We start from the raw sequence: 16,597 nt of genomic DNA, 5'->3' as shown, positions 1-16,597 counted from the left end.
TCTTGTAAATGTATTTTACATTTATTTTTATATTTAGGGTGAATGCTTAGGAATTAAATAACCAAACACAAATACTGTGAAATCTCAGGTTAAAATGACGACTGTTCCAAAGAATTTGACTTTGGGAGTCCTAATTTCAAAATACTAGACTATGCAATGTGCCTGTTCAAATAAAAATTGTGGATGTTTCTTTCAATATACATTTTTATATAATGTATAATATATTTGGCTGTCAATCATTTTTTGATGGTAGATCCTTTGGTGGTTTGCAGAACTCATGCACTGTTATTTTCCATATTTTCCATAAAAAGGAGGGAAAGTAAATTAATATTCATTGAGATTACACAAAGTGCAAAGCACCAAACACATTAGATTTGTTATATTCCTTAGTCCTTACAACAAACCTATGAAATAAAGTAGGCATTATTATTGCACATTTGTAGATGATGGAAGGAAAGCTCAAAGAAACTAACATACCCAAGCCTAAGCAACCAGAAAATGCAAAACCTGCTTTCAAATCCAAGTTTATTTAACTCTCAACCAAGTTCAAGCCTTTCTTACGATGCATGCAGATCTCCCTTGAAATATGTGAGAATCTACACTTGAACCAAATGTGAAGAGGTACATGAAAAAACACACCTGTTTCATCACTGCTTCCCAAACTGTGTATGGCAGTGAGGTTGTTTCTAAATTGTACTGATTCTGCTACCCAAAGCATGTGGGTTTGTTTAAAATGTATTTAGAACAATATTTTTGAATATGTATAAATATAAATAGAGAAAGGAATGATATGCAAAGGTCAAAGAATGTTTACCCTCTCTGACTTTGGCCAGATAATTCGGTAATGCATGTTAGGTCCTAAATAAGTTTGAGGCCCAGGCATTAGTTTCACCCTGCGAATAACAAGGAAGACAGAGGCAAGGCAACTCTCCTCCCATGGAGATGTCTGTAAAAGGAGAGTTGGACTAAGTAGCTCTGCATCCGTTGAATGCTATTCTTTCTTTCTTAAATACATTCACTTAGTAGTCTGTGCTTCAGTACTTTCAAGTATAATTTATAGTGATTAACAAAAATAATCGTAACATCATTGGGGAAGAAAGTCAAATGAAATTTTTTAAAAAGGGAAAAAATTCAAGTTGCTGAAATGCAATAAAATTCCTGAATCTTGGCTCCCTAAGGATGGAAAATAAGGAAAGCCAATCTGTTGCATAACTCATATGACATAAGAAGAAAAGATCTGGCTGGGTGCGGTGGCTCACGCCTATAATCCCAGCACTTTGGGAGGCCGAGGTGGGCGGATCAGAGGTGAGGAGATGGAGACCATCCTGGCTAACATAGTGAAACCCCATCTCTACTAAAAGAAAAAATAAAAAAATTAGCCAGGCATGGTGGCAGGCGCCTGTAGTCCTAGCTACTCGGGAGGCTGAGATAGGAAAATGGCGTGAACAGTGAACCCAGGAGGCAGAGCTTGCAGTGACCCAAGATGTCACCACTGCACTCCAGCCTAGGCGACCCAGCAAGACTCGGTCTCAAAAAAAAAAAAAAAAAAAAAAAGAAGAAGAAGAAGAACAAAAGATCTACTAAATCTTTAGAAGAGGATCTATGAATTTAAGCTTCGCAATTAAGGGAGTGTAGGGAATTCATGTTAGAGGGATGTTAATGTGGACAGACTGAAACTGGTAGGCTTTGATATGCATAATACATGATGTTCTGCAGAAAGAGCTTTTAATTCATAGGCCACAAAAATCCTTTTTGCAAGTTAAATGTAATTTTTAAAACAAGGGGTTATTTGAAAATACTTTTAACAAGCATTGGCTGGAGTTTTATGAAAAAGTTATTCTTTTTTTAAAGGGAGAAATAAACCCCCTAGTTGAGGGGATTTATTTGTTTGAGATTGACTTTCAAACAAGAACTGCAGAGTCCAGAGGTTCCAGGTGACGCCTCAGGGGACAAGTTATCCTGCCTCTATCTCTTAGCAGGACAACTCCTCCTTTATATGGTTTCTGTATTCTTTTATGCAAGATTATTTGTGGAAAAGAAGTAATTCCACTGATTTAAAAATAATAATGAAACTTTGGCCCCAGTTGAGCTCCTGGATTTTGACACTGCACAACCATACTTGGCCTGCATAAGGCAAGCTTCGGGAAATACCGAGTCAGATTCTCTCACATTGCCCTTCCCTGGTCTTATTCTTTGAGCAGATGAAAGAATAATATGCCTTAAGTAAAAGAAAATGTGCTTTAAAGATCACTTCATTATTTTCCCACATAAGTTTCTGGTCTATGATTTAGTGTTCAAAGTGAACTTGTCCATAAAACGGGAGGATATCCTGGTATACGGAGCAGAATGTCCCTGCTCCTGCTTGATCATTTATTGATTGTTTGGTGCTGTATTCTGTGAATGTTGTCAAAATAAAAAAAAAAAAAAACAGTTATCACCATTAAAATTTGACTATATAAAATAATAAACACATTTTCTAGCACATATCAATATTGTCCTCTGGATTCAACTTGAGTTTAGTAATTCTTGGGTAGAAGAGCCTCTTTAAAGCTCTGTCTGCCCTCTGCCTACTATGCCAAACCAAAAGTGATGAAATTAGTAATAGTAATAATAAAAATAAAAAGCTTACACACTTAGGATAGTCACTATAACACTGCAGTCTTTCATGTAGCTGCAAGGTGGTTTTGGTCCTTCTAAGAATGACAATCGTTTGAAGTTGGCTGTAGGAAAGTTTTTTAAATATGCTTTTATATGGGATTATCATTTTACAGATAAAAAGGAACAGAGAGAATAAATGCCATCTTCAAGGTGACATAATTAGTTGATGACAGACTAGGGACAAAATCCAGTTTTCTTTACCACTAACTCCCATAACTACAAATTATAACATGAAATTTCCTTTATTCTGAGACTAATATTTAAAGAAACCTAAGAATCATGTTGATGCGAAAATGGAAGTAAAAGTCATTAGCAAATGTGGTTACTAACATGGCCAAAAATCTACCATCTTTTGAGTGTATCTCTCTCTCTTTATCCCTCTCACACACACACACCCACATACACACATACACATGCTAACACACACTTTCCTCTGTCTATACCATGCCTCAAGTTAGGGTTAACTCCAGCCCTTCTTAGGAGTTCATCTTAGAGACACCTCGAATTTATGGATGGGTAGGTTGTGGAAGAACACTCAACTTACACTGAATCAGGGGAAACTGAAATGTTTATTGCTTCTACTTCCATCTGTTATCAATAAGTTTTAGCTACAGGGTCATCAGCAGACCCAGTGAAAATCACCAGGCACAAAACAGTTAGACCACAGATTAGGTCAAACTCTGTTGAAAAGCACTGACAGACTTATTAAACTCAGACTCAGATTTTGGTATGACTTGAGAAATTCATTCTAGATCAGCACTGTCTAATGAACAGAATAATGTTTTAAAAGTTTGTTAGGGCTGGGCGCACAGTGGTTCACGCCTGTTATTCCAGCACTTTGGCAGGCCAAGGCTGGCAGACTGCTTGAGGTCAGGAGTTCGAGACCAGACTGGCCTTGAAACTCCATCTCTATTAAAATACAAAAATTAGCTGGGCATGGTAGTGGGTGCCTGTAATCCCAGCTGCCTGGGAGGCTGAGGCAGGAGAATCACTTGAACCATGGAGGCCGAGGTTGCAGTGAGCCAAGATTGCACCACTGCGCTCTAGCCTGAGCAACAGAGTGAAACTCTGTCTTAAAAATAAATTAAAAAAAAAAAAGTTTGTTAGACTGACAGTCTAGAGACCTAGGCTTCTTCATTTAGCAGTTGTGACTATAGGAACATCATCTAATGTCTTTGCACTTCATGTTTCTTATTTTTAGATGATGATTGAAATTCTACACTTCTCTTGTCCCTCCTAGCTCTAAAATTCTTCAATATAACATTAGCCTGTAAAGCTGAATTCTGACCTGGTCTGGTGAAATATTAACTGTGGGCATTCAGCCCCATTGTACCTCTTACATGACTTGCAGATCATTTTCTGTGGAAAACACATTTTAATGAAAATAGAAAATCAAAATCTCAGTTTTCTCTCTACTTCTTACTGTCTTTGAGACTTAATAATTTACTCAATCCTTTTAAATCTGCTTCTTTAACTATAAAATGAAAACCTAATACCTCTATGACTTAAATAATATGTTACAGTAAAACTCAAGTGTATAATTACAAACAAATCAAACCTCCCCACAAAACATAAGGAATGATGTCTTTTAATAGAAATAAGGCTATGGACTTTCTTTTTTTATTTTCTTTTTTTTTTTTTTTTTTTGAGATGGAGTCTTACTCTGTCACCCAGGCTGGAGTGCAGTGGCGAGATCTTGACTCACTGCAACCTCCACCTCCTGGGGTGAAGCAATTCTCCTGCTCAGCCTCCTGAGTAGCTGGGATTACAGGTGCCTGTCACTGCACCCAGCTACTTTTTTTTTTTTTTTTTTTTTTTTTTAAAGTAGAGATAGGGTTTCACCCTGTTGGCCAGGCTGGTCTCAAACTCCTGACCTCGTGATGCTCCCATCTTGACTTCCCAAAATGCTGGGGTTACAGGCATGAGCCACCGCACCTGGCCAGCTATAGACTTTCTTGAAAGTCTTTAAAATATTGTCCACAGTGTTAATCGACTTGGGCTGTTACAACAGGATACCACAGATTGGATGGCTTAAAAAACAGAATTTTTTTTTTCCACCTCAGTGTTTTGAAGACTTGGAAGTCAAAGTTCAAAGTGTCAGCAGATTTGGCTCTTGGTGAGGGCCTTCTTTCTGGCTGGTAGGCAGCCGCCTTCTCTTTGTAACCTCACATGGCAGAGGGGAAGCTCTGGTGTTTCTTCCTCTTCTTATGAGGGCCCTAATTCCATCATGGGGCTCCACCCTTATCTAAACCTAATTATATCTCAAAGGCCCCACCTTCTCATACTATCACATTGGGGGTTAGAAATTCAACATACTGAATTTTGAAGGACACACACATTCAGTCTATAGTGCATTAATGCAGGGAGAAAGACGTTGGCACAATTGATACATGGTTTGATATCCCCCGAAGGAAAGGAAATCTTGAAAAGTCATTAACAGCTTTAAGTTACTATAATTTTGCCATTAAAAATATGGCAAGAGGATAAACTCTTAAATTCAAAATTTCAACAGTTAAACCATCTTTCTTTAACAAGTTTGTATATGTTGAATTCTGTGAGAAAGTGAAATTCTAAAAGAACTGTAAAGATCAGCTGGAAACTCTCCTCACTTTATGGATGGGAATGCTGAGAGCACCAGAAGTTGAGTGTGTTAGCAAATTGCTGATTATGGGTGGAGACAGGTCCTAAAATGATGTTCCTTCTTCTGTTTCATATCTTTAGGAGCAGTCATTTCAGCATCCCTAGGTAGACATTGTATTACTTAGAGATTTGCTTCCACCAGGACTTATCCAGAGGATGTGTAGGATTTGCTAGCAGTGTGATCATTCTGTAGGGCAAGCTGGTAGTCACCACAAAGAGCATCTTTCCCACCTCCTTTGTTCCGATATGGGGAAAGTGAGAAGTTAAGTTGTTAGCCAAAGAGTCTCTTAACTAAGAGTCTGGATGATGCAGGGAAAAGCATGCAGGCTTTGAGGAGGTCAGGCCAAGGATGAAACTTGGTTCTACCACTTTTTAGCTGTATGACCTGGGGACAAGTAGTTTTAGCTTTATAGGCCTTCAGTTTCACATCTGTAGATTAATAATGTAAAGTTGAAACCAGACAACAGACAAAGTGCCTGCTACATATTAAGCACTACCCAACCCCCAACTTCTTTTTTAGTAGCAAATCATGATCTAGCAACCTCAATTCTTAACTCCCTAGTCTAGTGCACTTTCCATTACACTTCATGCTGCATGGGTAACATTGTTTTGAAGTGAGACTATTAAGTGCCTTTTTAAAAACCTTATCTTCCAAAATCAATCTGTTCACAATTTTAATAATTCATGAAAGGAGCTAGAATTTGGCCCACAGAGAATTTTATGAACCAAAGGGTTATTTTTAATTGGATTTTGTGCCTGTTGTTATGGAAATAGTTGTTGCATAGATTAAGCGTTATGACTTTACTGCAAGATCAAGCCCAGGATGGGGTATAACGATGATATCACCCTTATGTATGCTTCCTTTCCTTGACAAAATATATTTAAAAATGAAAAGAATAGAAGTGAAGCTGCTTCAAAAGCACATATTTCTAACAAAAAAAAATCCCCTGTAAAAATAGCTATAAAATGATATGTTCTCTTTTCAAGGATCAAGGAAAAGATGACCATACCTTGCCAGCAGGATGCTAGATGCTGGGATTATTATTACTTACTCTTCACTATTGAATTTAGAAAGAGGCTTTTTTTTTTTCATCCTGGAACTTGCTTTCAACATTTGATCTCAAAGTGTTTACGGTTGCTGGACTAACGGGCGTTGGGTTGACGTGGGGTTTGGTGGGTGGCGGGACGTGGCGGGGTGAAACAAAGATGTAAATAACTGAGGCAATTCATCCTGTAAAATTTACCTCATATCACTGGCTCATGTCTAACCTGAGATATACCAGCCAAGGATACAACACTTGAATTATTAGTAGCACCATAAGAGAGAAATCAATAGGCTGGTGGATAAGCTGTAGTTCTGAAAGCAAACAATGATCTCATGTGGATGGAAAACTCAGGTTTTCTTCTACTCGGTTCTCTCTCTCTTACTCGATCTCTCTCGCTCTCCTTTTACTTTTCTTCTTCTCCTTGGCCTGCATCTTTACTTTCTCATATATCCTTCTGTGATCCTTGGGCATTAATTGGTTTTGCTGGCAGAATTTGGTTAAACAAATTGTGAACTCCAATCCTGATTCTCAATCCATTGAAAGCCATGAAACTCAATGATATAATGCCCTTCATTATTTTAATGTACCACCATGTTTCCATACTTTAAAAAAAAAAAAAAAAACACCAGGGAAAAAAATCATTACCAAACAATGTATCTTTAATGTTGTTTTTTCTCAATGACTCATAATGTCAGATTAGTAGAAATACTTATGTTTTAAATAAAACTATCCAGTTATATTAGAAGCATTTTCCTTTGCTTTTTTTTTTTTTTTTTTTGAGGTGAGGGATATAGTCTAACTTAATCATTTCAATAATTTCTACCAAACAGCTTTCTGAAATCATGTGTCTCTGCTGAGTCCATTTAAATTTCATTTGCGTAGGTTTATATAGATTCACTAGCAGTTATTCACTAGAAGTATAACAAGAAGTTATACTTCTTGCCCACTCACTGCCCACTGGTAATCCCTTGTCATCTCCTGTTGGTTAACATCACTACTTTTCCTTCATGTTCAACAGTTGGCCCATTATTGGCTGTGCCTATTTTTTTTCTTTCCTTTTTTTCAGTCCACTTACTGTGAGTCAATACGTATACCTACACTTGCCAGAAGTGCCTCCACCACACACAGAGAGATTTGCGACATACAGGTCAATTAGTTGTAAGGTTTATTTCTATGTATTTTTTAGACTCAACGTTCCATACATTTAGGAGGCTAAGGAACCTAAGAACTTGTTGAGCACTGTAGGTACCAGGTATAAGAGCAGAATAGCAGCTATCACACAAGGTAGTACCTTCTCCCAGAGTCTACTGGAAGACTTATCTCACTGAAAATGATTAGCTTGTGAGCTGCAGTCAGATATCTTCTAGAACTCAGAGGTTATGTGATGGCTAGACACTTTGTTCGCAGGAAAGTGGTAACCAAAAATCAGAGAATTTATTTTTAAAATCTATGTTTAAATTTGAGTGGGTTCCCAGTTCTATATTGACTGTGCCTATTTATGACAGCAGGTTAATTTACTTGTTATCGATCAATGCGTAGGGTTAAAGATTCTTAAATGGTCACACCTGAATGTTTGTAAATTTGTCATTTTCCTTGCTTGCTATGACTCTAATGGGCTTGAAAATTGGTCCAGCCCACCTCTCTTCTCTCTCTCCTTTCTCTCCCTCCTCTCTCTCTTTCTTCCTCTCTTCTCTCTCTCTACCCTGTCCCTCACCTTCCCCGCTTCTTTGTCTCTTTCTCTCACTCTCTGTGAGGTTCATTTGCTTGACTGATTCTGAGTGTCCATAATGACTGTTTGGCATATTCTACAGGCAAAGGTCCCGAGACTCTTTTTGCCGGCTATAACCTCAATGATAACGAGTGGCACACAGTGCGTGTAGTTCGGCGTGGAAAAAGTTTAAAGTTAACGGTGGATGACCAACAGGCCATGACAGGTAAGCACCCCTGTCCCCATTGCCTTTTCCTATGCTAACACTTTTGACTCTCATTTCTTGCAGGTGACTTTGCACACCAAAGCTGGTACACAACTTGAAGCTTATACACACAATCCATTTTTATTTGATTTTTTCTAGTAACAATTTTATTAAATAAGCAGTCTGTTAAGTGTTTTTCCCCAAAAATGACACGTTTTATGTCATATTATTGGCCCTTTAATAGTGCAAGAAGAATTTATAATATATTTTATTTTTGTGGCCTGATAAATATCTTACTGCCTCATCAAATATTGCAGTCATGTTTAGATGCCAATATCTGTTGAGTTTTTTGTTTTGTTTTGTATATGTTTTGGTCAAGAAAAACTGCAAGTTTTATCTTTTAACTTCTAGGTAAGTTGATAGATACACTGGCATACTGTCAGATGAAATGCCTTTTCATTTTAAGCTATAATAGATTATTTTTGGCCATTTATCTTAGTTGGTTAAATTCTAATATTGAGGATGTCAAGTTCAACCCCCATTTTTACATTCCTGAGGTGAGCTGTATGCAGATCCACCCTAGAAACACAGGAAAGCCACAAGGAAGACAAATCCTTGTGCCTTTATTTACTTTGAAAACAACTCCAAGCACATGACCCACTGGGATATTAGCTTCTTTTTCTTTTTTCAGAGAAGATAGCTGTGTTAATTATTCTGGTAAAAAGCACAAAATGGTCCTTGTACAGTGGATATATGTCTGTTCATTCAATTTGAAGGAGGTCCCCATGCCCAGAGAACAGTCAACTGTATCAATGTGGAGATATGACCTATAGGATTTTAAACTTTTGAAAGAATCATTCCTTAGGGAAGGAAGGTAAACAATTTTACAAGGCAGAAGAGTATCAGCCGAAGTTCGATTAGTTTTGGTCTAGGACAGTTCTTTGAAAAGGAATGGATTGTTTTTTAGATCAGCATCCATAGTTTGGACAACGAGGTTTTCTCAAAAGACATGGAAATGAGCATTAGGATCTAAGGTCACATGTAAGAGTTGGGAAGAGGCAGCTGCCAACAGCAAGATCATGCCAGAACTACAACAGAACATTTTTAAGTCTCTGAGTGCCTCCCGAATATTAGAGTCCTGTGAAGTAGATAGGGCACACATATTCCCATTCTGTAGATGAGATAAGTGGTACTCGAGCAGGATAAGTGAATTATGTTTTATTGGAATGTGTTACGAGATCTAAGGAGAGAACCTATGTTTGTTTTTTCTTTTGTGTTTTTTGGTTGGTTGGTTTTTGACTTACAGTCCATTGCTTTATATTCGTCAATATCCTAGTAAGTGTATGGCTCTATAGAAAGTATTTTCTTAGACAATGCATGTTATTATAAGGAAAATACACACATACATATAAAACACAGATTATTATAGAGTATGATATGTTACATAGAGTAATGGATGAACTACTGAATGGTTGACGTGAGTACTTTATGGTCTTGGAGTTCAGAAGAGAAGTTGAGGAACTTGGTTTCAGGTATTGTTAAAGCAATTGATAATACTTGATCTAGGCTTTAAAGAAAGGATAATGCAGGAGAGAATTCCACACAAGGAAGAATGATGCTGATGGGGCTAGAGTAATGTTCAGGGAACTAAGAAGCTTTATTTTGCTTCTTGCAAACATATGGCGGTGGGCATGGCTAGAATGGCCTTTTGAGGCCAATGAGTTGATGGTCTAGATGAAGGAGTTCATATTTCGTAGACTTTCAGGAAATTGGAAGTCACTGCATTTAAACTGAAGAGTAAGTGGAGAAAATATGTTTTGAACGAAATTAATTATGTGGTAGTGTTTTAGATGTTCCAGGATGTAAAGTAATAAGTCCTTTACTGCAGTGGATGTACCAGGGATGAAAACCGAAGAATGGTGAAAAACATTTTTTTAAGAAATTTATTTTAGAAAGTTATTTCAAAATAATTTCAAATTTACAGAAAGTTCCAAAAATAATACAACAAATACCCTTATAGCTTTACTATTGTGAACATTTAAGCCAACTTGTTTTGACATTTGTGCTCTTTCACTGTCTCTTCTCTCTCTCTTTCTTACTTTTCTCTTAGCCAGTTGAGGGTAAGTTACATATACAATGTCCCTTTAACCTGAAATACTTCACCATATATATATATATATTTTTTTAATGGGAATATCCCCTTATTTAAGAAATAAAAGCCACTGACTTCAGTAAACTTTGCATAGATATAATTTATTTTTCTAATCTGTCATCCATATTCCAGCTTTGTCAGTTGATTCAATGTTATTAATATGCTATAAGCATTTTTCCCCTCCAGCACAGTGTGCAGTCTAGGGCCAGCTATTTTTTTTTTTTTTTAAGTTGTCATGTTTCTTTAGCCTCCTTTAATCCAGAACATTTCCATGAACTTTCTTTGTTTTCATTACATTAACATTGTTGAAGTATATAATCTCTTCCTGTTTTGTATTAATGTAAAGTCACTCAGTTTATGTTTATCTGATGTCTCCTCATGATTGAATGTGTATTTTACATTATTGGATGAAATACTGCTTTGCTATTGTTATGTCCTCTGTACAGTATCCCATCGGAGCACATGCTGCCCATGTCTTTGGTAATTTAATTTGACCACTAGGTCAACGTGTTGTCCATTTTCTCCATTTTACAATTACCACGTTTTGTCCCTTTCAACTAGTAAACTGTCTATGGGGAGATATTAAGACCATGCACATATCCTGTACCTCATCACAATTTTGCCCTAGATTTAGTATCTACTGGAGAGTTTTACTTGATTCAGTCTTTGCACTGAGAGTTACAAAAATTGATTATTTTCAAACTCCAGCACTCCTTCCACATTTACAGTCAATGCTTAGCATTCTGCTGCAAGCAAGGACTCTTCTTCTGTCTCCCTTCTTTCTTTTTTTTAATTGGTCTTTCTTTTCATTTCTCTTTTTTTCTGTCTTCCTCCTTTCCTTTTTTTCTTTTTGTTGTAGACCCACTATTGCTATGTTTTTATAATACTTCATAATTACTCTGTCTTATGATTTTGGTGCCCAAATGTTTTTTTCAATTTTTGCCAGTGTGAATTTCATTAAGTTGGCCTCTATGATCTCATGACATGCCTTCATTTTTTTTTAGTACTTTCTTTTTTTTTTTTTCTTTTTTTTTTTTTTTTTTTTTTTTTTTTTGATATGGAGTCTCGTTCTGTTGCCCAGGCTGGAGTACAGTGGAGTGATCTCAGCTCACTGCAGCCTCTGCCTCCCACGTTCAAGTGATTCTGTTGTCTCAGCCTCCCAAGTAGCTGGGATTACAGGTGTGTGCTACCATGCCCAGCTAATTTATGTAGAGATGAGGTTTCACCATGTTGGCCAGATGGTCTTGAATTCTTGACCACAGGTGATCCACCCATACTGGCCTCCAAAAGTGCTGGGATTACAGGCATGAGCCACCGTGCCTGGCCCTTTTCCTACTTCTTGGAATAACAGGATGTTCCAGTTACAACTTTTATCTACTATACTTCGCCCCTAGAATTAGCCATTTAATTACCATTTATGAGGAATGATAAAGATCAAGATTTGGGTGGTAGGTGTCCTCGATGCTACTGGGGTATCTTTGCTTCTTAACCCCTTCAGCAGACAGATAGGAAATGTATTCAAGTATGTATACCGACACCCAAACATACATGTAAATGTATGTACACACAGACATATACATTATATGTACACATAAATATACATACACACATTTTATAAAGTGTGAGTTTACACACACATACACACATTTTATAAAGTGTGAGTTTACACTGTTACCTTCATACCTACAGCATTGTTTATTTTTCCCATTCCATACTTACATGTGTTTTCGTCCGAGATGAGAATCCTGGCTCCCAGTAATGTCATTTATTCATTTGCTTAATCCAATAATGCATCTAAAATAGTTTCAAAATTGCTTTGCCCATACCACTACAGTCAATAAACCAACTAACAAGTCAGGATTAGTTTATGACTGTTTGTCTCATTTCTTCCTAAGACTTAACATCAAATGCTGAGTTATTTTTTAAATAACTTAGGTACATTGTTGATTTTTTCCTTCCTTCCTTCCTTCCTTCCTTCCTTCCTTCCTTCCTTCCTTTTTGTCAGAGATCTCATGAAAGCCAACAATTCATAAGAATGATTAAGCCTTGATTTACATAGTACATAAAAGGCTTCCAAATGTGGCAATGAAAGCTTTAGATTGAGATTTCTTTCAAATACTGGCCACTTGAAGCCACCCATAAATCAGAGAAGCAATGGGAGTTTCTTATTAAATTTTACAGCAAGTCAGAAATCACCGAATGAGAAGAATTTTCAAAAGGAAACTACTAGAGACTCTTCATGCAAAGTCCTACATTTTCCCATATCTTTAAGTTTTATAGTAATTCTATTAAGTCAGGTATCTGTGGAACACAGGGCAGTACATATTCAGGCTATTCTTGGGAATGTTTGCACCTCACCTAGGGTCATGAGGATAGTAGTTGCCAGCAGAGAAGCCCAAGGAAGGAGATTTCCTAGGTCGTAGATGACAAGGGGTTGTACGAATTATGTGGAATCCCTAAGTGGAAAGTCACTGGGCTTCAACTCATCATCTAGTCTGTCTAAAAAATTCTAGAATTGTGTTTTTTATATCTCTGTGTGTATGTCCTTTATGGAACAACGTTCACCATATATCCAGTTACCCAAGCCTGGAAGCCAGGCATCACCATTCCCTTCATTTCTATCATTCTGTACATCATTAGTAAACCCTAGAAATTATATCTGTAAAATTATCTTTTTGTTGATGATTTTCATTTCTACTATAGCTGCCATAGTTCACTATCCAATCTCTTGCACCCATAAAGGGAATAAACACACACACACACACAGACACACACACACACACACGAGTCATGGTTAACCCCTGCTTCAAATCCTCCTTAGCTCTGAATATAAGAAGCACTGTGAGAAATCTGGACCCTGGCATTCCCACTCCTTTCAATTCCATGTGGGTCACCAACCTACTTGCTCCCAGTTCCCCAGCCATGCTCTCTAGCTGTTTCTCATCCAAAAGCCTTCCTTCATTCGTCTCCCCTTCCTGGAATCCACCCTTGATTGCCTTTCTCTGATTCTTAGCATAGCTTTCTCTTTTTAATTCTTCAAATCTAGCTTAAATATCAAATTAGGCATCTTCTTCCATTTCACATTAAGCAACACAATACCCCATTCAGGAAATTCATAGCATTTCTCTGAGTTTTGTTATTATGTATTTAATTACATCCTTACCTCTTTTGTCTGCTTTTCTCCAGTAGACCCTGAGTTTGGAGAAAATGGGCCCTTTCTGCTCCTCTTAACACTAGTTCTCCAATACGAAGGCTAGCACCTGACACATATACCACACAATCAGTAATTTTAGGTGAATTAACAAGTGAACATAAGGGAGGGTTATTTTGCTCGACATGAGAAATGTAACCTAACACAGAACACACATTAACCTTGCTATCTATTTTGGTAAAAATATTTGACTTGGAAATATTGAGATTTCTATACAAACACAGCATCTAGGAAACATGTTTTGGTTGTTGTCTTGTTGGAGATTATTGTCAATCTGCTATACCTTAGGTATTTTGATCAGAGGCATTTTGCTAATTCCAAATTCTCCTTGGGTAGTGCATTTTTAAATGATTAGAACATTAAAATCTTTCCCCTTCAAAGTCTTATAATTTTTTTCTTATTTAATCAACAAATATCTACAGTAGTAGAAGCGGCTATATTACTGATGAGGATTAAACATTGGAGTAAAATCCTGAGAAAAAATAATGTTTTTTAAAGAAGGCAACAATTAGTTAATATTTTCTTAGTCATCAAATAATGGGTTTTGGGAGCTAATTCTCCCCAATGAACAAATATATCTGCCATTACTGCAATTATAATGTTTTTTTTTCATGTAACTGGGCCATAGTTGCTTCAATGCTGTTTTACTACCTTTTTATTATTTGTGCTCTCTGTGCATATCCTATTCCTTTGAGAAAGGAAAATGGGTACTGTCTTATTTTTGTTGCTGAACTCCTTAGTCTGGAATTAACTGGTGTTTCCTTTTTTTAGAGCTGCTAAGAACTTGACAACTGGGGGTAATTTTAATTTCAAGTGTTAGAAATATTTTTTTTCAGAATTTTTGTTTTACTATTGGTTGTTTCATTAATAGAGCCTTTAAGATGAAACATGGTAATTTCAGGATCAGGGTAGGGTTCATTGAGTTAAGGCTCATATTTTAATGTAGCATCGAATACAAATCAAGGCAAGGCCCACATGACTTTTTTTTTCTTTTTTTAGATGGAGTTTTGCTCCGTCGCCCAGGCTGGAGAGCAATGGCGCCATCTCGGTTCATTGCAACTTCCGCCTCCCAGGTTCAAGCGATTCTCCTGCCTCAGCCTCCCGAGTAGCTGGCATTACAGGAACCCACTACCACGCCTGGCAAATTTTTTGTATTTTTAGTAAAGACAGAGTTTCACCATGTTGGCCAGGCTGGTCTCAAACTACTGACCTCAGGTGATCCACCTGCCTAGGCCTCCCAAAGTGCTGGGATTACAGGCATGAGCCACCGTGCCTAGCCCATTTTTTAAGCTTCTCATATTCTTCATTGTACTTAGCTTCTTAATTCAATGTTGCTGGTGTCTCTAGAGATTTATATTTGGAAATAATTAAATATTAATTTTATTTGTTACCAAAGAAGTAGATCCCCACAGAACAATATTGAGGTCATTGAACAGGAAGAACTGAGGGAGAAGATAGAAATGATGTCACAGGGAAAAACAGAACTGGCAAGGATGTAATGGTACTTTTGCATCAGATAGACAATCAGGAGGTATGGTGGTGAGGGTAGGAAGAAGCGAAACAATTATTTATGGTGACATTTTTGTTTTAAAAATGTTTGCAGAAAGGGAATCAGAACAAGCCAATGACTGAAAAGAGAACATGCCAAGGATGAGTAGAATCTTGTTTCCAGGATTAAAACTAATAAAGAGTGTTTGAAAATGAAATAGGGTTAAGTACAGTTCAGGGGAGTTTTGTGCACAAATACATGTATAATCATCAAAGACAATTAACCAAATATGTAAACAATTTTTCTTGCACAACAAAAAGCATGCCATCGAAATTTTACTTACAGATATTTCCTTAAAATGCTATCTAATATTTTACTGTCTTGACTAAAGAGATGGAAATTTGTCAGACTGGCTGAAGGCGACACACATAGGTGGTTGTTCAGTCTTCACTACCCCTGGAGAAAAGGTTCAATGCATATTGTCAGGGGCTGATTCTAGGATTAGCTCTAATTAATATTTTCATTAACATGGATGATGGAATGGCATAACTTGATACATTTTCCAATTATGGCAAATTGGGTGGGGAAGCTAGCACCTGGAAGAACTTGATTACAACATAAGTGAACATTTTTAGTTGCAGAAGAGAGTGACTGACAGTTTATTTAGACAAGAGCAAGATGTTGGGTGTGAACCACTAGTACTGATACAAGTACTTTATATTTATGTTGTGTTGTAATATTTAGAAAACAAGGTCACATCTTTGCTTATTTATCTTACCTTCAACCTTGCAAACAGGTAAAATGATCACTCTGGAGATAAAGACGGGACTAAGTTTGTTATTAATGGGTTTGACAGAGAAATATGGAGGGATAGAAAGAAATGAGGACTGAGTGGAATAGTCAATTGCTAAATAAATTTGCATCCAAGCTTCATCCTAGGATGTTTAAAGATTTTTGCCCTGTGGTATGGAGCATGGTGGGCTAATTTTACTGGTATTATCAAAATTGGGCAGGCTTTCAATTAGTGTATTTTGCTCAATTTAGTTATACAAAATTTAAGGACCAAAAAAATGGCATAGGTCCAGAAATCAACACGATTTCTAATGTGTTTAGAAGACTAATGTGAACAAAAACTATGGCCATTATTGAGCATGTAGAGGGAAAGAGAATAGTATATATTTAACTTCAAACACTCTTTCATGTTTCATTACTGGAAGAAAGGGCTGCAACTCTCCACTGTTTCTATTGGGTATAGGGAACTATATAGTCATTTTTTTTTTCCCCTAGAAGAACATTTATAAGGAATAACATTACCTAACCATGAAGCTGAGATATATCACTTTCTAGTGGGATGCCTGAGAATAATCACTGCCCCTAATGCGTGTCTCTGTGCACCCTCCCTTCTTTCCCTTTTTCCTCCCTCTTTCTTTTACTGTTTCCTCACTCTCTTGCTAATTTGTTTATTTTTCGCCTTTAAAAAATACCATT

At 37.0% G+C, this 16,597-nt stretch overlaps 1 protein-coding gene across 28 annotated transcripts in view; it reads left to right on the top strand.

The window, feature by feature from the left end:
• Positions 1–16,597, top strand: part of NRXN1 (neurexin 1) — a 1,145,126-nt gene that overhangs the window by 524,731 nt on the left and 603,798 nt on the right. For all 28 annotated transcript variants that reach the window (XM_031655576.1, XM_031655575.1, XM_031655556.1 and 25 more), the window contains one exon: positions 8,156–8,278. In XM_031655576.1, coding sequence (XP_031511436.1) covers positions 8,156–8,278 — 123 coding nt within the window. The remainder of the gene's footprint in view (positions 1–8,155; positions 8,279–16,597) is intronic.

Source organism: Papio anubis, chromosome 14, assembly GCF_008728515.1.
Source record: "Papio anubis isolate 15944 chromosome 14, Panubis1.0, whole genome shotgun sequence".
In the NCBI taxonomy this organism is placed as follows: domain Eukaryota; kingdom Metazoa; phylum Chordata; class Mammalia; order Primates; family Cercopithecidae; genus Papio; species Papio anubis.
This window is presented reverse-complemented; position numbering and strand designations above follow the sequence as displayed.